General features: G+C 50.6%; 1 protein-coding gene across 1 annotated transcript; it reads right to left on the bottom strand.

The window, feature by feature from the left end:
• Positions 1 to 175: 175 nt before the first annotated feature.
• HCN3 (hyperpolarization activated cyclic nucleotide gated potassium channel 3) lies at positions 176 to 26,971 on the bottom strand. The gene is made up of 8 exons (XM_083591044.1): positions 26,407 to 26,971; positions 15,561 to 15,990; positions 13,205 to 13,366; positions 12,082 to 12,300; positions 9,260 to 9,406; positions 7,754 to 7,994; positions 6,425 to 6,589; positions 176 to 4,583 (listed from the first exon to the last, which is right to left on the bottom strand). Exons 1-8 carry the CDS (start codon positions 26,871 to 26,873, stop codon positions 3,484 to 3,486), a joined length of 2,931 nt encoding a protein of 976 aa, XP_083447170.1. The 5' UTR covers positions 26,874 to 26,971; the 3' UTR covers positions 176 to 3,483.

Raw genomic sequence — 26,971 nt, 5'->3', positions numbered from 1 at the left:
GTAAACATGCATTAAGGGGGAGCATATTCTGCCTCCATAGCTGCTCTTCCTGACAAGGTGTACAAAACAAGGATTCCAGTGTGTTAAGAGGCCAGTCTTGATTACGTGCCCCCAAAGGATGCAGGCACGAGATCCCTAACTGAAGATAAAATGCCCCTTAACACACTTTAATTGCACCTCTGTACTCACAATTCGTTATCGGTATACATCCATTTGAAAACACACTCTCACACATGGTATTAATCAATTAAAATATTTCAATCAACTGAATTAATTGATCAGCTGCATTTAAAAAAAATAGGCTGCAATCCTATACACGCATACCTGGGAGTAAGTCCCAATGAGCTCAATAAGCTTCTGAGTGGACCTACAGTAGAATGATATTTCGATGCAAATTTTGCAGCTGGAAAGCACAATCTTCTAGGAAAGCGACTGCAACAAATGCATGTGTCATCAAAAAAACCAAAGCAGGGTTGTGTGTTTGTTTAATGAAGTTCTATTTTGATATTCGGGTTATATGGGTAAAATTCAATTAAAAAATACTTTTTAAAATAACCTAAAGGAAAACAAAGCAGGGCTGTCACTTGATTAAAGAAATAGCAGCACAAATCAATTAAATCTGCACAAATCTGCCTCTTTAACACAATAGTTTTGAATAGTAAAAGCTTACTTTGTTTGCTAGAGGGTGGGTTTTTCTTAGAGAAGACCCAACTGAAAATCGATGGACGAAAGTGAGTCGCACTGTATGGGTCTACTGTGACTAGGTGTAACGTTGGATACAGTGCCTGTACTGGTCACAAAAGTTGGCGTTTTAGAAGAGGAATTTCCTCCTGACATGAAGAGTAAAAGGGGAGTGCCTCTTTTAAGATAATATTAGTGGGAGCATCCAACCTCTTGAGTGTAGAATGGGAATGCCTGTATTGAAATGGAATTAGAATCTTTACTCAGTCCAAAACGTTTAAATCATTTCATCTGATTAATCCAGGGATCAGGAATGTATGTGGTCCTCCACAGCAGCATAGCTAGTCACTCAGGTGCCTGGTGTGGGGGTGTGCCCTGCAGTTGGGGGCGGAGCGATCTGCCCATGGGGGCGGGGCAATCCACCCAGAGGGCGGGGCAAGCCTCTCCAACGCTTAGAGCCTTTCTGCTGCCTCCCCCTCAGCTGTAGAGCAGCTGAGACAGAGGCGATAGGCAGACACAAGTCCCACGCTGCCGTTTCAGGCAGCATGGAACCTGCAGGCGCCTAAGCCACCACGTCACTCCTAAAAAGTTCCGTGAGCCCAATTTATTATTATTTTTTAAACTTGTTTTGTCACACACACACCCCAGTGATGACACCCAGGGCGGACCGCACCCCCGCACCCCCTTCCTCCGCCACTGGTCCTCCAGATATTCCAGGGCTCCAGCTCCCATTGGCTCCAGACAGCATGGCCAACGCTCAGGGATTGTGGGAGTTGGAGTCCAGCAACACCAGGAGGGAATAGCATGTTCTCCAGTCCTGGATTAACAGATTGGAGTTTGAGACAAATTCTAATTCACTTATTCTATTAGCACAAAGATTTGCACTTGTGCAACAGAACTCCCCATGGTTCTTCCCCACTGTGTGTGACCCATGCCATCCCCACATCTACTCCAGAGGGCTGGGTTAACGTTAACCCCATAGAACAGATCTGTGGTGGGAGCCATGGGGGAGAATGTTCTGTTGCAGAAAAAGAAATCATTGTGCTGACAGAACTTTGGATACAACTGTATACTGTGCGCATATGTATATGCATGTATATATGAATGATTTTTTCCTTGTTGATACGCAGGCAATGTGTGCAGATTTTGTTGATTAATTTACGGGTGAATCATCTAAATCAGATAGGCAAAAGTGCCTTCAATCAAGTGACAGAGCTACAGTAAAGGCAACCAGGGAGAAGTAAATAAGATTTTGGGGCCCTCCATACAGCCATTGAATGTGGATCATCAGCTTCCTGGACCCCCATTCATGCTCCATTGTTGGTTCTCCTCCAAATCACACTTCCCCCTCCCTGAATCGGAATTTTGAAGGAAGGGAAAGTGTGATTTGAAGGAGAGCATCATACAGACGACAGAGAATGAACGGAGGCACAGAAAACTGCCTATATACTTTACAACATGGCCCTCTGTCATGGATGCTTTAGCTGAGATTCCTGCATTGCAGGGGGTTGGACTAGATGACCCTCGGGGTCCCTTCCAATTCTACATTTCTACGATTCTAACATTAGTATGGATGAACTTGTAGTTAACCAGAAGCAGAGGGGGCACGTGCTTTCTAAGGCCACCCTCCCCAGATGGAACTGGGATCGCAATGCCAAGCAGACTCCTCTGAGGAAGTCTGTAGTGCAGCTCTACCAGGTAGGCCTCAATGCACCTTCAAGTGAGTGGAGTGGTCCCTGAACCAGTTTGGTTGGGAAGAAGACACAGGGGGTTTATAGGTGTATATAAGGGGCTGCTCCCTATCGCCTGGCCCAGCTGCTAAGTTTATGACAGTAGTAGCAAGATCAGAATCGGATTTCCAACCCATTGTCTCCGGGATAGAAGAGACGGACAGATGTGGGGGGCAAAGGACTTGGACGGGTGTCCTTCCTTCCCTCTCCCATGGAACCGGGGTTTCTACAGCTACACACACTCTCACAAGACACCTTGAGATCTCATATTGCACAAATTGAGAACGGGGTAGGGGACGTTGGGGAAGAGAAGTAGGACCGGATAAAATATCTCCTTGTTAAAAATACCCCTCAAGGGAGGGGGAGAGACAGGGTACAAGGGGGCACAGCACTCATCCAGGAGTGTCCACAACATTGTCACCGCCCAGCGCTGGACGTCAGAGGCAGATTTTGTGTGGCCGGAGACTTCCAGGACTGTCGTTCGGCCTCCTCCGCACCTCTTCCTTCACGTTCAAAAAGCCAGGCTGTGCTGAGGGAACGGGGCGGCCAGGCTTTATTGAAAGCGAACCCCTTCTGCTGCCTCTCCTCGCCCCACTGGCCCTGTGGGGGTTTCGATATGGGGCAAAGCCCACACAACCCACCGTCAAGGGCAGGCCTGGAAATGGGGTGTGTGGAGGCACTAATAGGTCCAAAGTGGGCAGGGCAGAAATGAGGCCCAGTCCCCGACCAAAGGGCGGCTGAGGGGGTTTGCGGCCTGGCTTCCTGCCCCCTGCAGGTGTGGCACGGGGCTCAGCGGGTGCCTTTTGGCAAGGAGCTAAGATGGCGGCAGTGGGGACATTGGGCTTTCCTCGAGGGAACAGCTCCCTCCCTCCCTCTCCAGTCAGTCATGGCTCAGAGACCCATCAGGCCGACGTTTGAGGCAGACAGCCTGCCCCGAGATGGTGGCGAATTGCCCAAGTACCCGTTTCCTTATCTCTGGACGGGCCTCCTGGCCCCCGCACCCACCCAGGCTTGCCTTTCCTACAGGCTGACCTTTCGACACCAGAAAGTGCAGCCCTGGACTCTTGCGGCCTCACATATTGGACGAGAGCTTCGCTTTCCCAGTGTCCACGTCGGGGCTGAACGCCACAGAACCTTTGCGGGACGGAGCGGCCGTGTGGCGGGGCGTGGTGGCAGGCGACTGCGGGGTGCTGGGCCCGCTCCCGGACTGGCTGGACCCCGAAGCGGCCTGCTGGGGCGAAACAGGACGCCTGGCAGCGCCGGGGGCTGGCTTGGCTAGAAGCCCAGGGACCGAAGGAGATGACCGGTACGTCAGGTTCCCGGCCGACTTCCGGGCTTGCTGAGGGGGACCCATGTCCGCCGGCTGGGTGAGCCGGTTCGGCAAGGAAGGCTGGGAGGCCGAAAGCGGCCTAACATCCTGGGTGAGGCGGCCTGCCGAGAGGCCCTGTGTGCTGCGGTGTTTGACCAGCTGTTGCGGCTGCAGAAACAGGGAGATGTGGGAGCCGGTGGCCCGCGAGAGGCTGTAGTGGAGAGTCCGTCCGGGCGGGATGGCCGCAACGCTCGCCGGCTGCTGCAGGAGCGAGGTGGAGACAGAGGCGCCGCGGGACTTGGAGAGCTGAGGCTGGCTCGTTCCTGGGGCAGCTTCTGCTTTCTGTATGGGCTGCGGGATGGGGGGTCCGAGAGGAACGCCGCGGGGGCCGGTGCTTTCCAAGGGCGAGGGGCACTGGACCATAGGGGAGGACGGGGACCCGACCGCCGGCGTCTGTAAGTGGGACTGCGCCCCCGAGGCGGGAGAGCTGACCGAGGAAGGGCGCGAGCCGCCCAAGCTGGGCTGGGAGCACCGGGGCTGGCGAGGGTATAGGGCGGCGTCGGGGGACAGAGGGCTGGTGACGGAAGAAGGGGGCAGGAAGATGTGAGCCGCGAGGCTCTGCTGGTGCGTCAAGGCAATGGCGACGTTTGTGGTGGCGGCGGCGGTCTTCAGCGGAGCGTGCACCAGGGGCTCCCAGATCACGGCTTTGCCGCTCAGCTCGCGCCCGGCCACCACCGGCTGCAGCTCCTGGATGTTGTGCGCCATGTCCTGGTCGTGCTTGACGATCTGCTGGATGATCTCTTGGTTGACGGAGCTGGAGCTGTGTTCAGCTCGCTTGCGCAACAGGATGGAGTTCTTCTTACCTGGAGAGACACCGGAGGATGAGCAAAGGGCATTATTTATCATCATCATCATCATGTCCACGCACAGCAGCAGAAGAGCTTCCACGCTGGGCCTTAAGCAAACACAGCCGCTTTTCACAGTGCCAGAGGCTTGGTCAAGCTACCTTGGGGTGAATTATGTGCTGGTGGGCAAAGGGCAGGGGGACGAGGGAAGGAGAGGATGGCAGAAATCGAAGCCTGTCTCTTGTTTAGAGTAGACCCGTTAGTGGGCCAAAGTTAGGTTCATTAGTTTCGATGGGTCTGCTCGGAGTTGGGCTTAGCTGGATAGCAACCCAGAGAGGGTATAACAAACTTAGTTGGTCTCTAAGGTGCTACTGGAAGGATTTTTTTTATTTTGTCTCAACTCCGGCAGACCAATGCGGCTACCTACCTGTAACTGCAACCCAGAGAGTAAGAGAAAAGTGGCGAAAAGAGAGTGAGAGCAAAGTGAGCAGCAGAGAGAGAGAAGGAGATGACAAAAAGAGAGGAATTGAGAGGTGTGGCAGAAAGAGGCATATCCTTCAACTATCCCGGAAAAAAACTGGGACATCTGTTTTTTTCTTCTTGCGAGAGCATGGCAGCCCTTTGGAGCACTGTGATCTCTTGTATGATTTCGTGCCGCGATTCCGCCCCCCCCCCCGAAATCTTTTTTGGGGCTGCGATCTTGCACTGTGCCTGAAAAAAGCGCTTTTATTGGGGGGCGAAATTGTGGCACAAAATCGTTCAAAATCACAGTGCCTCAAATGGATGCCGTGCTTTCATGAATAAACACGGAAAGGTGAGTATGGAGTGTGTATTTTTGTGTGCGTGTGAGAGAGAGGGGACCAGAAAAAGGGAGAGATAAGCAGGGGGCTTGTTTTTTGCTTCATAATCAGTGCCTCTGACTCTCCCCCCCCCCAGAGTCCCCCCGCCCCCAGGCCAGGAGTGGAGAACCTCAGGCTGAATGCTGGTCTCTATGGCTCTCTGGAGCTGGGCTGGTGGGGATGGTGGGCTGGGAAGAATCTATATTCTTCCCAGGCCACCCCCCACACCAGCCCAGTTCCACACCCTCTGTGAGTGTTTTCCCCTGACTGGGATGTGCCTGTGAGCTCTGGTCTTGCTTCTTGCTGGTCTGGATGCAGGAGAGAGGCGTTCTGTGAGTGTCTGTAGAAACCAACTGTGGCGTTTGCCTCCTAGGTGGGTCATAAGGAAAGGGTTAAAATGAGTGTGATGTGATTGGCCAGTGGAAACTGATAGGAGGAGTTAGGGTTAGAAGGGGGTGTTGTGTGAAAGTCAGTTGAGAGTTGGGAGTTGGAGAAGGAAGAGGGAGGAATAGTCTGTGGGTTGGTCAAGTTGTGTGGTGAGAGAGTGAGAGGAATTATTAGGTGGAGTCAGATAGTTAGTTGGGATAATCAGTTTGAAGTTGTTAGGAACGAATAGGACAGTTAAGGAACTAAGATGAAGAAACTGCCAAGAAAAATTAACTGTAACCATAAGCTTGTTCATGCCTATAAAACAAACTTGATTATTTGTTAATGTTAACAACTGACTGGACTCCATGTGTGCCCATGGGAAACGGGTTGGTGGCAGCGAAGAACGCAAGTACAGTGGTGGCACAGGGTCAATAGATCGTCAAACGTCCGGGGACCCTGTGTGATCGCCACACCAACCTACTGTACAAATGGCATAATTTACTTCCGTTACTCTGCCTGCTTCTGCCCCTGGTCCCAGCCTCCACCGGCATGTGTTCTCCAGAAGGCTGCCCAGAAGGGAATGAGGCCCCACCCCTGTCCTAGCCAGTGCGTTGGTCCAAGTGACCAATAGCCTCCAGCCACACGTCTCACCTATGCGGTCCAGTCGGTCCATGGCGACGGTTTCGAAGGCCCGGCGCATCATGGGATATTCCTCCAAGACTTCATTGAAGTTGTCCACCGAGAGTGAGTAGAGGCGGCAGTAGGTGTCGGCACGCACGCTGGCCGTACGCCGGCCGCGGGTCAGGAGGCAGATCTCTGCAGGGACCAATCGAGGGGATGGGGATCAGGAACAGTTTCAGGTGTTTGCCAGGAGAGGTTTGCACCCTGTCGCTTGATCACCTATGGCGAGCAAGGGTTGCCTCCAGGATAACTCTGGGAGAGGCAGTTTAGGGAGGAGAGCCTGTGCATCTATCTTAGGCCCAAACTGTTCTCATTCTCCTCTACAAAAAGGAGTTACTGGAGCTGACACAAATAGCATGTGTGTGGTTTTTTTGTGGGGGGGGGGAGGAAACCTGACCCCTTTCAAGCCAACCTGCCAACCTGCTCACCCAAACTTTTTCCCTATTTCCCTTTCGGCACTAATTCAGGTAGGTTGCAAAATGGGACCAAAAAAAAAGAGTCCTAACCATTCAGAGCGAGGTCAGAAAGCATTTACCTCTCTCTGATTTGGCTTTGTGATGTTCTCACCTAGCCAAACCTGATTGGTTATTTGGTGCTATGATGTCACTATGCTGGCTACGTGATCCCCAGTTAGCTGGATGATAGAGCACGTAGAACCTATCAACAGCAACAACATCAAATTTGCCAAACAGCAGCTGCCAAGAATGGAAGGAAACAGGAGCAAATTGGATTAAAACAGTGTGCGTGTTCTTGGTTGGGCTACAAAATCATTGGCATTCACACCTTGAACATCATATATTGCAGGAATGCTGGTTATTGCCTCCACAATTCAGCAACCCTGGTTCGCCAGCCATCTTTAAGCTTGAATTTTGAAAGTGTAAATATATTTGAAAAACACAAAGCCATGTTTTGGAGCTTGCTGATTCCTCCTGTTATGTACTGAGTGAATAGGATCCAAAATGCAGCAGTCTGATTGGTCCTAGAAAAATAGGATCCAAAATGCAGCAGTCTGATTGGTCCTAGAACAGTGCAGCAGTATGATTGGTCTGCAGGAGCCACCCAATCCAGCTCCAGATGGAAGTGAATCCACAACCTGATTGGCCTACAGGAGAATTCCAGAATTAGCCAATCACGTGCAGCCCGTTGTGTAAATAATGTATATAAAGCAGATACTTGGAGGGGACATTCATTCCTCCTCACCACTATGAGCTGAATAAAGAGCATGAAATCCACTCTCGACTCTGAGTATATTTCACCTTCCCATCCCCCCCAAAAACACCCCTCCTCTCTAAAACCTACCCCCAAAGTAGGAACCATCTGAGAGCTTCATCTCTTTGGAGCCTCGAGTCAGGATGCTGACCACGCCGTGTTGGATGAAGAACATCTTTTTGCCCACGGTCCCTTCCCGGATGATGAAGTCCCCCGGCTGGAAGACCTCGAAGCGCAGCTTGGTCAACATGGCCGTCACGAAGTTGGGGTCAGCGTTGGCAAACAGCGGCATGTTGGCCACCAGGTTGCGGCAGTTGAAGTTGATTATTTCCTAAAAGGGGGCAGCAGGGCAGATCGTAAATCAGAAAGGAAGGAAACCTGCGCATGTGAGAATCGTCTGAGTGAGTTTTTGGAGCGCTGCTGGAAGTGGAAGGCATAGAGACATGTCTTGCTCTGTGCCGGGCTTTGGGGGCACCATGCCCCCCTAGAAACCCAATATGAGAGTGTCAGTGCTGTGAGCCCCTCCAACCTATGCTCAGGTTATATATATGTGTAGAAAAAAAGGAATATCCTAAAGACCCCACAGTCTCTGTTGACTTTATTCCAAGGAAACAGAACCCTAGGCAAGTGTTGTGTATCTCACTTGTCAAAGATTAGGTAAAAGGTAAAGGTAAAGGTAAATGGACACGGGTGGCACTGTGGTCTAAACCACTGAGCCTAGGGCTTGCAGATCAGAAGGTTGGTGGTTCGAATCCCTGCAACGGGGGTGAGCTCCCGTTGCTCGGTCCCTGCTCCTGCCAACCTAGCAGTTCGAAATTGCACGTCAAAGTGCAATTAGATAAATAGGTACTGCTCCGGCGGGAAGGTAAACGGCGTTTCCATGTGCTGCTCTGGTTCGCCAGAAGCGGCTTAGTCATGCTGGCCACATGACCCGGCAGCTGTACGCTGGCTCCCTCGGCCAATAAAGCGAGATGAGCGCCGCAACCCCAGAATCGTCCGTGACTGGACCTAACGGTCAGGGGTCCCTTTACCTTTACCTAAAGGTTAAGGACCCCTGGATCAGTTAAGTCCCATCAAAGGCGACTAAGGGGTTGCCGCACTCATATCACTTTCAGGCCAAGGGAGCCAGCGTTTGTCCACAGACAGCTTTCCGGGTCATATGGCCAGCCTGACTAAACCGCTTCTGGCACAACGGGACACCGTGATGGAAACGAGAACGCACGGAAACGCCGCGTACCTTCCCGCCACAGCGGTACCTATTTATCTACTTGCACTGGTGTGCTTTCAAACTGCTAGGTTGGCAGGAGCTGGGACAGAGCAACGGGAGCTCACCTTGTCACAGGGATTCGAACCGCTGACCTTCTGATCGGCAAGCCCAAGAGGCTCAGTGGTTTAGACCACAGCGCGACCTGCGTCCCACTGCCAGAGGCACGTACAACAACATGAGTTTGTTCAATTAAGACTTGTCCCCCTTAGCTTATATGGATGCTGTTTTCCAGTGAAGATGTGTGGATCCCCTTTTCCAAATCCATGTTCCCCAACCTTGACTGCCCCTCCCTCTCCCTCTCCAAAGATGGGTGCTGCCCAGGTACGTACCTCTTTGAGAGGTTCGCTCAGCTCCCCCAGGATGTTCTCCTCATCAAACATCTTGCCTTGGTAACGGTGTTCGTAGTACTCGTGGATCCGTTGGCGTGTGTCTCCCGGCAGCTTGTGGAAGGACATGTACTGCTCCACTTGCTTGTACTAGGAGGAGAGACGAGGGGAGAAGAAAATCAGAAGAGCCCTGCTGGATCAGGCCAGAGGCCCAACTTAGTGTGGTGTAGTGGTTAAGAGTGGTGGACTCGTAATCTGGTGAACCGGGTTCGCTTCCCCGCTCCTCCACATGCAGCTGCTGGGTGACCTTGGGCCAGTCACACTTCTCTGACGTCTCTCAGCCCCACTCACCCCACAGAGTGTTTGTTGTGGGGGAGGAAGGGAAAGGAGAATGTTAGCCGCTTTGAGACTCCTTAAAGGGAGTGAAGGGCGGGATATCAAATCCAAACTCTTCTAGTCCAATGTTCTGCTCTTGTGGGAATGTTCAGGGAGGCAGGAGAGGATATATTGTTTATTAACATCCTTCCTAACTTATGCTAGCAAGTTCCTTTACTTAGCAGAGTTTTACATTCCCCTTTTAACTGCACTGCAGGTTGGAGGCTTGTGCAAGCATTTCACTATTATAAAATTCAGTACAGTGGACGCTCGGGTTGCGAATGTGATCTGTGTGGGAGGCACATTTGCAACCTGCAGCGCTGCATCTGTGCATGCGCTGGTTGTGATTCGGCGCTTCTGTGCATGCGCAAAACGCAATTTAGCGCTTCTGCGAATGTGCGACCGCTGAAACCTGGAAGTAACCTGCTCCGGTTTCAGCGCATCCGTAACCCAAAAAAAACCCACAACCTGAAGCATCTGTAATCCGAGGTATGACTGTATTGAATTGTATATTCCTGGTAAATTCCTTTTTATCCCTTCCTTAAAGAATAAACAAGCCACAATCTTGTTTAAAGTATATAAAAAGTAGTTTACTCACATTCAGTTCACAGTTGGATCCCTGAAGGCAGACTTAGTTACAAAGTATATACATGTCGATCTATCCCATATGGGGATAATCCCAGTGTCCTCTGTTGGCTGGAAGCCAGCACAGCATCTCTAGCTAAAAAGCTGTTCCAATGATGGAGGAAGTCAAAGAGAGAGAGTGTGGCAGCGTGCCTTGTCCTTTTGTTACCTGAACAGGTAAGGTCATGCCCACCTCTAGTCACATGTAAAGAAAGTATGTCCCAGTCCAGGAGGAAACAGGAAGTTCCAACTGGCTGGACCAAACATCCCCTTGCATGTCCACTCTAGAAAAACAAGGAATGTTGTACTTGACTGCTACTTATGTATCACTTCCCACAGCTCTCGTGGCAGCCAACAAGATGCCTCATTGGTGCAGGACCCGAGTGCAACAGCAACTCTCCCCACTTCTGGGGAATTGAACAGGGGAGGCAAATTGTGGCCCTTGTGGCTAATAGCCAGGTGATTTGTTCCAGGATCCTGGTCTCGCAGTAGACAACCAGATGCCCGTAGGAGAAGCTCACAAGTCACAGCAACTCACCCCGCTCAGGATTCCCGGCAACTTCAGAGGCATACTGCCTCCGACAGAGGACACAGAAAATAGTCATTGTGGCTGGCAGCCATTGATAGCAGAATGTGTCTAATCCTCTTGCAAATAGCCGCTGGCCACCGCTACACCTTGTGGCAATGAGTCCCACAGGTGAACTGCGCCCCGCATGAATACATACTTCCTTTAGTCAGCCCTGAATCTTCCACCATTCATGGGAAGTTGCCCTCGACTGACTCTGGGATCCATCTAGCTTAGTACTGTCTGCACTGACTGGCAGAGGCTCTCCAGGGTTTGGGGGAGCGTTCTCTCTGCCATTCCAACCTGGAGATGCTGGGGACTGAACCTTGGGACCTTTCCATGCATAGCATGCACTCCACCTCTGAGCTACGCCCCTTTCCCTTAAAGATTCTAAGTTTCTAGTCCTCATAGTTCTGAATAAAAGACCTGATTAAATAGGAGCATGGGAAGTAGTCTTGGACTGAGTCAGACCCTGTGATGACCTGGGAATCTGATTCAGAATCTGAACCTGAGGAGTCCCAGCCTGCACAGGAGTCCTCGCCTCCAGGGCCGGCTGAGCCGGGGAAGGGGCTTGAATCTGAAGGGCCTGCACCTGTGCTGGATCCTCAGGAGCAGACACCAGCTGAATCTGCTCTGGCTCCAGAGGTGATCGAGGACCCATTGCCTGCAGGTGCGCTTCTCCCAGCCCTGTCGGGGGAAGGTGAAGCTGCCCCTGAGTCCAGTAACCCTCCAGCCTCTCCTGAGCTGCAGAGGCTCAGGGCAGAGAGGCGGCGGGAACTGGGTTCTCTCAGGAGGAGTGCTCGCCTTAAGGCCAGGAGAGGCGGGTCACCTGTGGGCCGGGACCGCCCTATGTCTCAGAGGAGATAAAGGCCAGTCAGCCCAGTCCCAGGTTGCGGGAGCAACGATGTTGGAAACCTGTTTCTGCCAGCACCCAGACCTGTTTCTCCGGAGTTCCCGACCACGCCCGGCTTCTTGCTTTGGACCCCGCTTCGCCCTTGGTGGACAGTCTCCAGACCCTCGGCCCAGGACCGGACTCTGACCATGCCTCACGGTAACCCCCCCCCCGGGACCAGCACAGACCCCTTGCTCTAACTAGCTCAGACTACGCTGACTATTCTAGCATTGCATGGCAACTCTCCGTTTCTGGCCTGCTTTGAAACTGACCGGCGAGGTGAGCCTTGCAAGAGCTCAGCTTGCCCACAAGGCACTTTGCAAGACATCAGGTCCTCCACAAGCAAAACCGGGCGACCCTGCAGCTCACCTTCTCCTGGTACTGGCGGCGAGAGGAGTCCAGCGACTGGATGAGGGCGGTGGCATGGCCGATGAACATGGCGTAGCAGGTGGCTCCCACGATCATGCTCAACATCGTGAGCCAAACGTCCGTCATGCCCTCAGGAGCCTGCTGCCCGTACCCGATGCACAACATGTGGCTCATGGCCTTGAAGAGGGCGTGAGAGTACTGCTTGCCCCACGAGTCATTCTGTGAGGCAGAGAAAGAAGCGGGCTTCAGCGCAGGCTGGTCGTCGGTGTGTACATTTGTGGAGGTGGGAGCAGTCTTACCTGCACAGGTCCATTGAAACAGCCGTTTCTGGTCATTATGGTTACCTAGGGTGACCACAGAGATCACCTCCAAGTGACCACACGCTTTAATTTTTATTTTTATTTTTTAAACCCACTTCTTTTCATCGTTCTAGAACAGTGTCTCCCAAACTTGAGTCCCCAGCTGTTTGGGGACTGCAATTCCCATCATCCCTGATCACTAGCTTTGCTAGCTATGGATGATGGGAGTTGTAGTCAGCTGGAAACCCAAGTTATGGGCTGGTTTAAAGGCTGGTTTAAATAGGAAGCAACCTTACACTGATACGATACAATACGATACGATATGATACGATACGATACGATAATCTATATTGTCATTGCCCAATACAGAACAACGAAATTGAAAATCTACATCAGACATTCATAAACCAACAAGCCTGCTATCCCAGCTATCCCAGCCTGGTTAGCCCTCTAAATACCCCATAATTAAATACAATATATTCCCATAGAGACTACCTTACACTGCGCTTAAAACCAAAATTGCATTTGAATAGAAACTGTTTCTCAGGCGGCTAGTCCTAGTCTTTATAACCCTGTACCTTCTTTCAGAAGGCAAAAGCTGAAAGAGATCATTTCCGGGGTGCGCACTGTCCTGCACTATCTCTGCAGCTTTCTTATCGCACCTGGAAGCATAGATTTGATCCAAGGTAGTGCCTGGCGTGCTCTGGTCCATGGGGTCACGAAGAGTTGGACAAGACTAAACGACTAAACAGCAACAACAAGGGCCTCTACCTGTCTTAAGCTGGCTCTGCCTGTTTATAGGAATGCCGTGGAGGGGCCCTTACCACCATGTGGTTGATGGAGACCCAGCAGTCCTCAGGGAAGTCCTGCAGCATGGGGACCAGGAACTGGAGACAGCCGTCCCAATGGCAGAGGAGAAGCATCATCCCAATGAGGTTGAAGATCCGCACGACCGCGCTCGCCAGGTCATAGGTCATGTGGAAGATCTGGACAAGAGGAGAGAAAGCCGGGACAGACCGTGAGAAGAGAGACAGAGGTTGCCTGGGGTGTCTTTCGGCTGCATGACCCTAAACGGCCTCGGTCCAGTATATCTGAAGGAGCGTCTCCACCCCCATCGTTCTGCCTGGACACTGAGGTCCAGCGCCGAGGGCCTTCTGTCAGTTCCCTCCCTGCGAGAAGCCAAATTACAGGGAACCAGGCAGAGGGCCTTCTCGGTAGTGGCGCCCGCCCTGTGGAACTCCCTCCCATCAGATGTCAAAGAGATAAACAACTACCTGACATTTAGAAAACATCTGAAGGCACCCTTGTTCAGGGAAGTTTTTAATGTGTGACATTTTGATGTATTTTTAATCTTTGTTGGAAGCCGCCCAGAGTGGCTGGGGAGACCCAGCCAGATGGGCGGGGTACAAATAATAAATTATTATGACCACGAGAGAGGACCACTTGTTCAGGTTTTGGTCTCACTTTAAATACGCTCGTTGTTTTTAATTATCTGATGTGTGAATAACTTTGAGACGGTGGTTTAGAAGGCAATTAACAAATTAATTGTAACCACCACAGCAATAATAATACACATCCGTGGAGGTTCATGGAACAGACACCTCTAGAGGAGTTTGGGCTTGGGTGAGCTCACAAAACTGCAATATTTCCCTTAGGATATGAGAAAGATGCCTCATGCCAGGTCTAATCTTGATTTTATCTTTTCTTTTTTGGAAAGTTTAGTTATTTCTAACTGTTTGTTTTTATTAATGACTATTTAATCGCCTTATTCATCTTTTGCAAACTGTTCTGAGCTTTTATTACAATCAAGTGGTATGTAAATCTTGTGATGGGCGGTAGGAGAATCTTGATTATTTAATTAATTCAGGGCGCCAGAGGATTGTGCAAATCATAGTACAGCAACAACCAGAGTGCACTATTATTATTATTATTATTATTACTATTATTATTAATTGAGTTTATACTTGGAGGTCTCAGGGCAGTTCACAGAAAAGATCACAACATATATAATCAGAATAAAAACAACAACCCAATAACAGCCCCGCCCCCGAGAAGAGCCACATTTTAAAAGGGTATAGGATGTCAAACAGAGCAACCAAAAACCTGGTTAAAAAGGAACATTTTTGTCTGGTGCCTAAAGGTGTGTAATGAAGGCACCAGGTGAACTTCACTGGGGAGAGCATTCCACAGGCAGGGAGCCACTGCAGAGAAGGCCCAGTTCTCGTGTTCCCACCCTCCAGACCTCTCGAGGGGGAGGCACACGAAGGAGAAGATGAACTCAGGGTCTGGGTAGGTTCATACAGAAAGAGGCAGTCTTGAGGTATTGCGCCGTTTAAGGCTTTATAGGTCAAAACCAGCACTTTCAATTGGGCCCGGAATCTAATTGGTAGCCAGTACAGTCATACCTCAGGATAAATACACTTCAGGATAAGTATTTTCGGGTTGCACTCCATGGCGACCTGGAAGTAACAGAGCACATTACTTCCAGGTTTTGCCGCTCACGCATGCGCAGACGGTCAAAATGACGTCACATGCATGTGCGGAAGCGACGAAACGCGACCCGCACATGCGCAGTCGCGTCTTATGTTAGGTTCAGGATGCGAACGGGGCTCCGGAACGGATCCCGTTTGCATCCCGAGGTACCACTGTACATGAATGGCCTCGGTCCTGTACACCTGAAGGAGCGTCTCCACCCCCATTGTTCAGCCCGGACACTGAGGTCCAGCTCCAAGGGCCTTCTGGCAGTTCCCTCATTGTGAGAAGTGAGGTTACAGGGAACCAGACAGAGGGCCTTCTCGGTAGTGGCGCCCACCCTGTGGAACACCCTCCCTTCAGATGTGAAGGAAATAAGCAGCTATCCTATCTTTAAAAGACATCTGAAGGCAGCCCTCTTCAGGGAAGTTTTTAATATTTAACGCTGTACTGTTTTTAATACTTGATTGGGAGCTGGCCAGAGTGGCTGGGGAAACTCAGCCAGATGGGCGGGGTATAAATAATAAATGATGATGATGATGATGATGATGATGATGAAACCAAAGGCAGCCCGATCAAGTTACATACAGAAGGCCATGGGTTGCTGGTAAAGTGGGAGGCCTATCAAGCCCAACCTGGTGGGCCACCGTACTTTTGCATCTACCTTGGCCGGAGTCACATGGTGCAGTGGTCCTGATGCTGACTCACCTCCTCCCACTGGTGGATGTAACGGATAAGGCGAGAGAGGCGCAGGAGGCGCAGGAGGCTGAGGATCTTGGTGAAGCGGACGATGCGCAGCGCCCTCGCCGTCTTGTAGACGTCGGAGTCCACCTGGGTCTCCAGGTCCACGATGAGGAAGATGTAGTCGACGGGGATGGAGGAGACAAAGTCCACCAGGAACCAGGTCTTAAGGTACTTCATCTTGATGGTGTGAGGGTCCAGGATGATCTCGGTGTTGTCTTCCACCACGATGCCCGTGCGGAAGTTCAGGACCAGGTCGGCCAGGAAGAAGGTGTCTGAGAGGACGTTGAAGACGATCCACGGAGGGGTGTTCTCGTCCTTGAAAAACGTGATGCCCACGGGCAAGATGATGAGGTTGCCAACCATGAGAAGCAACATGATCAAGTCCCAGTAGAACCTGCAAAGGAAGTAGAAACAAACGCCCTTTGTCACAGCAAGGAGGGAAAGAGGGTCTGCTAGAAATTTCTTGGAGGGTTTTGGCTAAATTACATACACAGACACTCCAAGTGTCCCTGTTTCCCAGGGACAGTCCCAGATTTACTGAAGCCGTTCTGGTTTATGATTTGATCCTGGAATGCCCCGCTTTTCCTTTGGACGTCCCTATTTTCATTGGAGGAATGTTGGAGAGGACGGCAGGATGTCCCTATTTTCATCGGAGAAATGGCAGAGGGTATGGAATAGGACTTTTTTCAGCCAGAACTCAGTTCCAGCGCCTCTCAGGGGGGCACTATTCATGGGCGTAGCCAGGATTTTTGTTGGGGGGGGCAGGCTTTTGTGGGGGGGCAGAACCTCAGTTAGCTTTGAATTTTTATCAATTTTTATTGCTTGGGGGGCAGCTGCCCCCTCTTGACTACACCCATGGTGCTATTGCCATTCTAAGAGAACGAAGGAGGTGTTCGTGGTGAGTTTCTTTTTCTAGAAAAATAGCACTGGACGTCCCTATTTTCATCGGAGAGATGTTGGAGGGCATGCGTACATGGCAGTGTCAGAAACTCAGATACATAACCTGGTTGCCAAATAGCACTTTAAAACCTAGTTTGCAGTCACCACAATGGAATATCTCGGTGCCCCCCTTTTTTTTTACACTGCAATTTATCGTCGTTATTCATTTCATTTCTATACAGTGGTACCTCGGATTACATACGCTTCAGGTTACATACGTTTTAGGTTACAGGTTACACACGTTTCAGGTTACAGACTCCACTAACCCAGAAATAGTACCTCAGGTTAAGAACTTTGCTTCAGGATGAGAACAGAAATCGTGCTCCGGCGGTGCGGCAGCAGCAGGAGGCCCCATTAGCTAAAGTGGTGCTTCAGGTTAAGAACAGTTTCAGGTTAAGAACGGACCTCCAGAACAAATTAAGTACTTAACCCGAGGTACCACTGTACTGCCTCTGCACTGGCATGGCCTATTTACGATTGGTGTGTACTGGAACCTATTTTATTTCCCAAAAAAAACCCCACTGGTATTAGTAGTAGTAAAAACAACAATAACTGCAGGTTCAAATTTGCTTTATTTCTATGTAGTTCCAAAAAGCCACCCTCCAGGCACAAGGGAGGGGTATCAACAGGTCTAGGGGAACCCCAAGGTTTACCAAAGGACCCCCCCAATAAAGGGGGGTGAGCCTAAAAGAGGAGGGGACTCAAATCTGCCCAAATGTGGACTGAGCATGCTCAGTGGTCACAAATTGTGGACTCTACCACAGGTGGAATGGAAAGTAGGAGGGAGAAAGGAACGGAGTATGTGGGAAAGGGTATGGCTGGCTAAAACCCTGAGCAGGAGCACTCCATCCCTTCTTTTGCAGGATGTTTCTAAGCTCCTGATTCCTTTTCTGTGAGAAAGCGTGCTCCCTCTCCCCAGATTGGGATGCTAGGAGGTAGTGATTGCGCAGTGGAGTGGCAAATGCACTCTGGACGTGCTCAGAGGCGCCCTACCTAACCTTATAGTTGTTTCATAGGTTTCTGATGCTCTGCCCAAGCACTGAAGCTGAATTTGCAGGGCTCTGGTGTTCCTGCTCTCATGAGATTTTTCTCCAGTCTTATCCTCTTCTTTCTTAACTCTTTTGAGTCACAAGGATTGGACGGGATGGGTGCGCAGAGGGCAATCAAAGGGATAACATATCCCTGTACCTTTCCTGCTCTTCATCAAAAGCGTAAATCAGGGGTCAGCAAACTTTTTCAGTGGGGGGCTGGTCCACTGTCCCTCAGACCTTGGGGGGGTGGACTATATTTTGGGGGGGGTGAACGAATTCCCATGCCCCACAAATAACCCAGAGATGCATTTTAAATAAAAGCACACATTCTACTCATGTAAAAACACACTGATTCCCAGACCGCCCACGGGCCGGATTGAGAAGGTGATTGGGCCAGATTCGGCCCCCGGGCCTTAGTTTGCCTACCCATGGCGTAAATCAATAAGTCAGCCTATAGATCACAGAAATAAAAAGAAAGAAAGGCTTGTCATTCACAGCCGTTTATCCAGGGGAGCTTTCTTTGTGAATTACAATCTCCATCTGCCAGTTGGCTTTTCGTTTTTGTTAAGGGCTCAAAGAATTAATACATAGAGAAGCCATGTGTTTATTGACCAAAGATCATTACGCGATCAACAACGCTTAATCCTATTTCATGTCTCATCCTAAGGAGAAGGTCAAAAGCCTTTGCCCTGTAACATACCATCTGTCGAAGATCAATGAACAAGACCTGGAGACAATGAGAATTCCTCTGTATGTTGAGCGGAGTGAGCAAAGGATTATGGGAGTCAAGCCAAGCCTTTCTGTCCATTGCTCTTATAACGTCAAGGTTCTCCTAGTGGGTGACAAGGCCTGATCTAACTTAGAAACTGATAAAAGAGGAATTTTCCCTTCATATTGTCCGATTCCCAGAAACCCTCAGGGGAAGCGTTTCCCAGCAAGGAGGGTGCACTGTTGGAAGAAGTTTCTCCTGTTGAATATCTCCTGCTAAAAGCAGAGAGCCTTTTTCACCATCTCAGGACACCCCTGACTTATTCTGACAGGGTAGAAAGCCACACTGAAAAACAACCCCAAGATTGTGCAGCCGGAAAGTTGCCTTATAAAAATAAAGAGCAGAAATGTTTGTGTGCGTGTGTTGTTAGGATTCTTGCTCCATGCTTGCAGTCATGAGATTGTTGTCTATCACACGACGGTGTATGTTTTCATTCCACCGTGTGGGAAGTGACGGAGACAGGATGTTTTGGTATTACTGTGTTTCCGTGATGTAGGACTATTGTCCTTTGTTCTTTCCCTTTGCTGTCTGATGAGAAGGAGGAAGGAGCTAAGTCAGAATGCTCCAAGTGTATTATATGTAAATAAACGTAGTTCAGCCAAAATGCTGTGCTACTGAGTCTGTTACGCAAACTGCTATATACTCTGCAGGATCCTAAAGCGTGCTAATGCCTTTTGGTATCCGTCGCTGTGATGTTCAGGCTGGAGAAAGCTTTTGAAGCTCCCGAACGACTGAGAAAGTATTTTTTTGGTCACAATCAGTGCTATTTTTCTAGAAAAAGAGGTGTTTTCTTAGAATGGCAATGGCGCCCACTTGAGAGCCACCAGCGCTGAGCTCCAGTGAGCTCTGGCTGAAATAAATAAATAAAAGCGCCCTGGTCGCAATGGAAATGGTTTGGTTATTAACGGGGAAAGTAATTTAGATTTCCTTTTAAATATTACACACTGCAACAAAATGGTGCTGTCTAGAGCGAAGCTCTTCAAGGCCCCAGTCACCCCGTTCCGTTGTCTCCCACCAACTTTCTGCCGCGACCTTCTGGCGAATACAAGGAACTGTACTCAGCACTTAAAACATCCACCCAAAAGTTCCAAGGTGACCCGAAGGTCACCTTGAGCAGTCTGCAGTTGAGCTGAGGTGAGTGAACCAAGGAACAGAGCTAGTAAAAGGCTGGGAATAGCCCTTGCAGATTGGAAGCCACCCCCAGCATTCTGGTAAAGGATGAACTCATTTTCGCAGGCCCTAGAATTTTCCGTTCAGCTGACTTTTTCGCAGGTTACCTTTTACAGGATTGCCTTGAGCTGGCAGACTGAGACTGCTGCTGTGGGATTCCCTTCTCTGTGCCAACTAAATCCCCAGTTCCCTTTTGGCAATTCCCAGGTTCCTGCTGTGCCAGATGCCAGGGAGGCAAGTGTCTCTTACTGGTACCCTGGGCGTACGTTGCTCAGATAGGAGACTGACTCTTTGGTGCAAATTCCAAGGAGCGCCGTAACCCTAGAGTCAGTCACAACTGCACCTAATGGTCAGGGGTCCTTTTACCTTTACCTACTTGCTATTATATATAAAAAACTTGCTTGTTTCTTCTTTTTCATCCCCAACTATTTTGCCCCAAAAGCCAACTCACATTGACTCTGGTTTGTGAGAAATTGCTGTGTGTGTGAATTGGTTCCTGATCTCTATTGACATGTGAACACATCTGTTGCTCAGGGTGTGCCAAATACGGAAATCTTCAAGCTGTTAAATACAGAGAGCAGTGAGGAGACCAAGGGAAGCAGGCCGCATGTGTTTCCACATGGCCACAGATTTGTTATGCAAACACAAGATGGGCAATCATTCTGGTGCGAAACCTGGCAGCCCGACAATTGCGTCGCCTTCCTGTTTTCAAACCACCAACATTCTAGCCCTCAGGCTTTTGGAGTCAAACTTTAAAAGAGATTTCACCTTCTCCACTGCTGACCAAGCCTCTTTTCTGTTGTAGCCTGTGGCCCTCCAGAAATTGTTGGACTCCAATTCCCATCAGCCCCAGCCAGGGCAGCCTAGGATCAGGGATAATGGAAGATGTCCAAAGACACCTGGTGAGCTAGAGGTACGCACGCAGCATTAGAGAATCATTCCTGTGCCTTTAACAGGGGTGGGGGGGGCCTTTTAAAGGGGGAGGGTCATATTCCCTTCTGGGTGTCATGGACTGGCTGGAGGCACCAGCTGGGGAGCCCCCAAGGGAAGAAGGCTCAGAGCCAGGGGGTTGGTGGCAGGATGGTGATGAGTAGTCAGAAGGAGAGGACTGGGAGCAGGAGGTGTCAGAAGCTGAAGAGGCAACAGGGTTTAGTGAGCAGGAAGAGGCTGTGTCAGAGAGCAGTTCAGAACCAGAGGCAGAAGCGGAGGCTGGAGAGGAGGGAGGCCAAGAGGCAGAAATCAGACAGGCTGCTGAAGAAGCCAGGGAGTCTCCTCTTCCTGCGAAGGGCAGCTCCCCTCCCTCCCCAGTCTCCCAGAACTGACTGGCAGCAGTTCTCCGGGGTTTTAGACAGAGAACATCCCCAGCCCTACAGGAGATGCTAGGGATTTAATCTGAGGCCATCCACATGCAGAGAGACTGCTCTGCTATAGAGCTATCCCTCCACAGCATCATCCTTGAGTGTTCGTTTGCTCCATGCTACCCTGTACCTCCAAGGTGCAGAATTTGTGGCCCTCCATATGTTGCTGGCAGGGCCGGATTTAGGTTTGATGAGGCCCTAAGCTACTGAAGGTAATGAGGACCTTTATATGTCCAGCTGTCCTTTCTCAACAACATTGTCGCTGTTTTTTTGTGTTGAATATATGCTATATGGTAATTTATGGACCTAATAGGTATCTAAAGCCATTTGCACATAACAAAATATGTATTTTTTCAAAGTAATTGTAGAACTGAAATCCGGAATGGATTAAGTTTGAGAACCAAGGTGCCACTGTATATAGAAATGAGCAAACCAGTGATATTTTAGGGAGCAGGCTAGAAAGTGGGGCCCATTACTTACAACTCCTATCACCCATGACCATTGGAAATGTTGGCTGGGGCAGATGGGAGTTGGAGTCCAGCAATGTCTTGAATGCAACAGGTTCCCCTAACTAAATGCAAAGTTTGATCTAAAAAAAAAGAAAAACACTTTACAACTTTCCTCTAAGACAGGAAAAACTTGTGTCTCCGGCTGATTTTGGACTACAACTCCCATCAGCCCTGGCTAGCAAGACCAGTCATCAGGGATGATGGGAAATGTAGTCCAAAAAAACAGCTGGGGACCCAAGTTTGGGAAACTCTGCTCTATGAGCTCATAGCAGCCAGCAGGACACACACACACCCCGTTTCACCTTCACAGTAACCCTGTGAGGTAGGCCAAATTGAGAGGTTGTGATTGGCCTGAGGCCACCCAATGGGCTTCACAAGTTAAGCAGGCATTTGAACCCAGTCCCTGTCCAGAAAAGGGAGGCTGGTCCATGAGGGCAAATGGGGCAGTGCCCCACCGAGCACAGTTTGCCCTCAGCCAGTGCCCCACCTGTGGCTTCCTTACCTACATCCAGTCAATAATAATAATAATAATAATAATAATAATAATAATAATAATAATAATTTTATTTATACCCCGCCCTCCCCAGCCAAGACCGGGCTCAGGGCGGCTAACACCAGGTATAAAAACAACTGATTAAAATACAACTTCAAAACCAGATTAAAATACAACATTAAAATGCAGCCTCATTTCAGCAGAAACTCAAATCAAAAAGTTTTTGGGGATGAAAACGTCAAATCTTCACCAAGGCCAACTATCCAGACTGGTCCTACGTGGGCCAGAAAAAAACCAGGAAAGTCCCCAAATAGGAGTTCCATCACAGAAGGAGAAAGGAAAAAGGAAAGAGGGGGCGGGGATCAGGCTGATTCCAAGCCAAAGGCCAGGCGGAACAACTCTGTCTTACAGGCCCTGCGGAAAGAAATCAGATCCTGCAGGGCCCTGGTCTCATGAGGCAGAGTGTTCCACCAGGCTGGAGCCAGTGTTGAAAAGGCCCTGGCTCTGGTTGAGGCTAATCTGACTTCCTTAGGGCCCGGGACCTCTAGAGTGTTACTATTTATGGACCTTAAGGTCCTCCGTGGGGCATACCGGGAGAGGCGGTCCCGTAGGTACGAGGGTCCTAGGCCATGGTCCTAGTCCTAGGTCCATGGTGGTGGTTCTGCCTGTCAGCTTCCTTCACCTTCTTAGTCTCAGTGTTGCTCCTTGTAGGGGGGAAGAGGAGGAGGGTGGGACAAAACTAGAATCTAGAATTAGCTGGCTCCTCTGCCTGCCACCGGCTCTGGCGCCACCTACTGTTCAGCTCCCTGCCTTCCACTCCACCAGCTGAAAGGGGCCTCAGCCACCACTGGCTCTAACCTTCTGGGAGGTTAAAATGAGATTGCATGTTCTGACAAGTAGGAAAGAGCCTGGCACTCAGCCACAAAATGTAAGTGAATTACAAAGACTTCACAATAGTCACCTCTCCATCCCCACATAAACACTGTGCTCCTAGCTATTGACTCGTTTTTGTCATCAGCCTAAGCCTGGGATGGGAGAATATTTTCCTTGGCAAGGGCCATATTGGCTCACAGTAAGGCTTCCGGTGGGACTGCATGCCAGACAAAAGCACTTGAGGGGTTTATGAAGCAGGGCTGCTGAGAGGCGTGGCCTAGGAAGAGGGGTGTGGCTTGGGGATACAGAGAGAGCCCAAGGGGCCAGACAGAGAGGTGGGAGGTGGGTGTGGCCTGGGACAAAAGTGGGCGGGGCAATGGAGGTGACCATTGGCTTTTGTACAATATGGTTTCGCCGAAGAATTGATGCTTTTGAATTATGGTGCTGGAGGAGACTCTTGAGAGTCCCATGGACTGAAAGAAGATCAAACCTATCCATTCTGAAGGAAATCAGCCCTGAGTGCTCACTGGAATCACAGATCGTGAAGCTGAGGCTCCAGTACTTTGGCCACCTCATGAGAAGAGAAGACTCCCTGGAAAAGACCCTGATGTTGGGAAAGATGGAGGGCACAAGGAGAAGGGGACGACAGAGGACGAGATGGTTGGACAGTGTTCTCGAAGCTACCAGCATGAGTTTGACCAAACTGCAGGAGGCAGTGGGAGACAGGAGTGCCTGGCGTGCTCTGGCCCAGGGGGTCACGAAGAGTCGGACACGACTAAACGACTAAACAACAACAACACAATATGGTTTGAATTTCCTTAGATAAATGGCCCTGTTGATCACACCTAACCCGGACACAGGTGTTTTCGTATAAACTGCGGATGAGAAGCAGTTATCATCTATCTATGTTCGAGGAACTCAGTTTTTCCCAAAATCTGTCTCGTGATATCTGATCAAAAGCAGGTTTAAAATCTATAAAGGCTGCATAAAGGAATCCTCCTTTTTTTGAAGTATATTTTTCCACAAGGTGTGGGAGTACTAGGCCTTGATCTTTGGTTGACCAATATGCCCTGAAACCAGCTTGTGCTTCTGTAAGCACATGTTCTTGCTCCATGCAGTCCACAAGTTTAGCCACTCAGAGGTCAGAAGCTTCTACACACAGACACACACAGACACAGACACAGACACACACTTTTTTCTTTCTCTCCTCCAACATCCACCCAAGAAGCACTGGCCTACTTCAAGGTTTGATCCAGCCAGGCCAAAATGTTTGAGGAGGGTGTTTGACAGGATAGCTGAGAGGCATGGCTTAGGGAGAGGGTCCGGGGGCCGCATAGAGAGGCCTGGAGGGCTGAATTTGGCTCCTGAGCCTGAGGTTTTGCACACCTGGCCTAGGCTCTTCAAGGAAAGTCCTGCAACCCTTTAAAAAGAGGAAGATGCCTTATAACAAGTCGGATTGTTGATCTATTTAGCTCAATGCTATCAGTACTAAGTAGTAGGCATTCTCTAAGATACCCGAAGGATCATCTCCACCCCCATTGTCCAGCCTGGACACTGAAGTCCTGCTCCGAGGGCCTTCTACCTCACTGTGGGAAGTGAAGTTGCAGGGAAGCAGGGAGAGGGCCTTCTGTGGAGCAGCCTCCCACCAGGTGTCAAGGAGATAAACAACTACCATATTGGCCTGAATATAAGCCTCACTTTCCCCCCAAAATCCGACCGTGAAAAGTTAAAGTGCGGCTTAAATTCACAACCTTACAAAAACTGCCTTCTACAATACCACTGCTGAAACAGACATACGGTAAAACGGAACGGGTGCGAGTGCCTGCGGAATTTTAAGGGAGCGGTTTATATCCTGATATTGTCTTTTAAAATTCCCCCCCCCCCTTTGAATTTTAAAGGTGTGGCTTATTTGCGGGTTCGGGCCAATATCGTATATGACCTTCTGCAGACATCTGAAGATAGCCCTGTATTGGGAAACTTTCAATGTCTGGTGTATTATGTGTTCTTTTATAATCCGTTGGAAACCGCCCAGAGTGGCTGGGGAAGCCAAGTCAGATGGGCGGGGTACAAGTCATTGTTGTTGTTGTTGTCTTAAATTGGGACCTTTGACATGCAAATGATGCCAAAGAGCCTCAGCCCTGTATACCTGAAGGAGGGTCTTCACCCGCATTGTTCAGCTTGAACACTGAGATCTAGCTCTGAGCATCTTCTGACAGTTTCCACACTGCGAGATGTAAAGTTACAGTTAACCAGGCAGAGGGCCTTCTCTGTAGTGGCACCCACCCTGTGGAACGCCCTCCTGTCAGATGTCAAGGAGATAAGTAACTATTCAACTTTAGAAGACATAGGGAAGTTTTCAACGTTTAATGCTTTATTGTGTTTTTGTATATACTGGAAGCTGCCCAGAGTGGCTGGGGTGACCCAGTCAGATGGGCAGGGTACAGATAATGAAATTATTACCCTTAAAGGATGTGTTTTACCACTGAGCTATGATCCTTCTGGATCCTGAAGGATTCCTCTGCCTACGGACCCATGAGAGACAGGCAGGAGGACATAGGAATGTGCCTTATGCTGTCAGACCATTGGCCCATTTAGCTCAGTGCTGTGTACACTGACTGGCAGTGCCTCTCCAAGATTTCAGACAGGACTACCTGGAGATGCTGCCAGAGACGTTTTGCAGGCAAGACAGATGCTCTGACCACAGAACTACAGTCTCTGTTTGCAGGCTTCCCTCACATCCCCCTTAACCTAAGGTTACCAGATTTTTTTCAATGAATCTGGGCACACTTTTCAAATTCAATGGATTTTGTATGGGGACTGATTTGTAAATCCGGGGACTGTCTCCAGGAAATGGGGACGTCTAGTACCCTTACCTTAACCTTCAATTTACATCCACAGCAAGAGCTGGGGTCCTTATTTGCGTTACCAAGGGCCAACACAGATTGGTTAATTGGGACGCATGGCATGGGCAAGGCCCAGGTGGCACACACAGACTGGTCAAGGAGGAATTTAAGACCTTTGCTTTCCTGCAGGCAGGATGTGAAATGAGAGCACCTGGTCTGGTGGATCAGGGATGACTCACTCCCCCCCCCCGCCCCCCCTTCGCTCCTCCCGCCTTTTTAATAGTGGGGATAATTCGGAATCTGTCCTGGGAGTTTTACTGTAAACTGAATGGCAGGAGATATAAATAGAACGAATAAATGAATAAGTAAACAACGGGAAGACGTGGCCCAAATAGCCCTGAGAAGGGTGGCTGGCCCTGTTGCTTCAAGAATATATGTCTCTCTCTCCTTCCCCCGCCCCCTTGTCGCCTTACAAGGAGAGGGGGGGGTGCTAAAGAGAAGTTGGTGAGGGTAATGTTGTGGAAGAGGCCGATGACGCCATGAATGAGCCCAGCGCTTTATTTTAAGAGCAGCTCGCAAAAAGCCCCCGCCCCGAGGACAGCCCAAAGCAAACCACCACCGTCTGGCCCTTCAGACGGCCTGGGCGAGTGCAGCTTGCAAGCGAGAGAGATTCAGCACCTCGGACAGCGCCGCGCGCCCCGCGCTCTGGTTTCCCACGACCCGGTTGGTGGGTCCTTCTTCCAGGGCGCACCCACCTCCACCCCCGCTGAGAAGTGGGTCCCTGGGGTGGGGGTGCCCGAAGCCCACCCCCTCCGGCGCGCTTACCTGAAATCGCTGTAGGGATGGATGATCCAGTACCCGACGGACTTGACCCTCTGCTGCTCGATCTCCACCGCCTTGTGGCTGCCGAACATGCGGAGCGAGAACTTGTTGACGGCCGGTTGGAGCATGGCGCCCAGCTGCCGCTGCACGAAGGTGCCCTCGGGGCCGTCGGGGCTGGCGGTGGCGGCAGCCGCGGACGCGATGTCGGCGGCCACGATCTGCTCGGCCACGGTGGCCGGCGCCATCTCCGCTTTGCTGGGGGCCTCCGAGCCTTTGCGGGTGGGGGGCTCCGACCTGCCGTCGGGGGGCTGGCAGCCCGACCTGGATCCGCCCGGGGGCCTCCCCGCGGCCTCGCCGTCCATCACGGGCGGCGGCGGCGGCGCCTTAGGGCGAGGGTCGGGGGGCCCCTGGAGCGGCCGGCGCGCCCCCTCGTGGGGCTCGGCGGCGTCCATGGCGCTCGTCGTCGTCATCGTCCCTTTAGGCGGGCGCCTTTCCTTCAGATGCCCTTGCCCGGGCGGCCCCGCTGCCCTCTCTCCGAGGGCGCATCCCCTCGCCCGCCCCGCTCGGG

This window comes from Podarcis filfolensis, assembly GCF_964270895.1.
Source record: "Podarcis filfolensis genome assembly, chromosome: 16".
NCBI lineage: Eukaryota > Metazoa > Chordata > Lepidosauria > Squamata > Lacertidae > Podarcis > Podarcis filfolensis.
The sequence above is the reverse complement of the archived record's forward strand: the minus strand, read 5'-3'. Positions and strand labels throughout refer to the sequence as shown.

Coding starts and splice junctions, on each gene's coding strand:
- HCN3 (XM_083591044.1), bottom strand. CDS start 26,873: ATGACGACGACGAGCGCCATGGACGCCGCCGAGCCCCACGAGGGGGCG. Junction 7,995..9,259: donor TGAGCGAACCTCTCAAAGAG/GTACGTACCTGG, acceptor GCCCCCTTTTAG/GAAATAATCAACTTCAACTG. Junction 4,584..6,424: donor GGACCGACTGGACCGCATAG/GTGAGACGTGTG, acceptor GTGTCTCTCCAG/GTAAGAAGAACTCCATCCTG.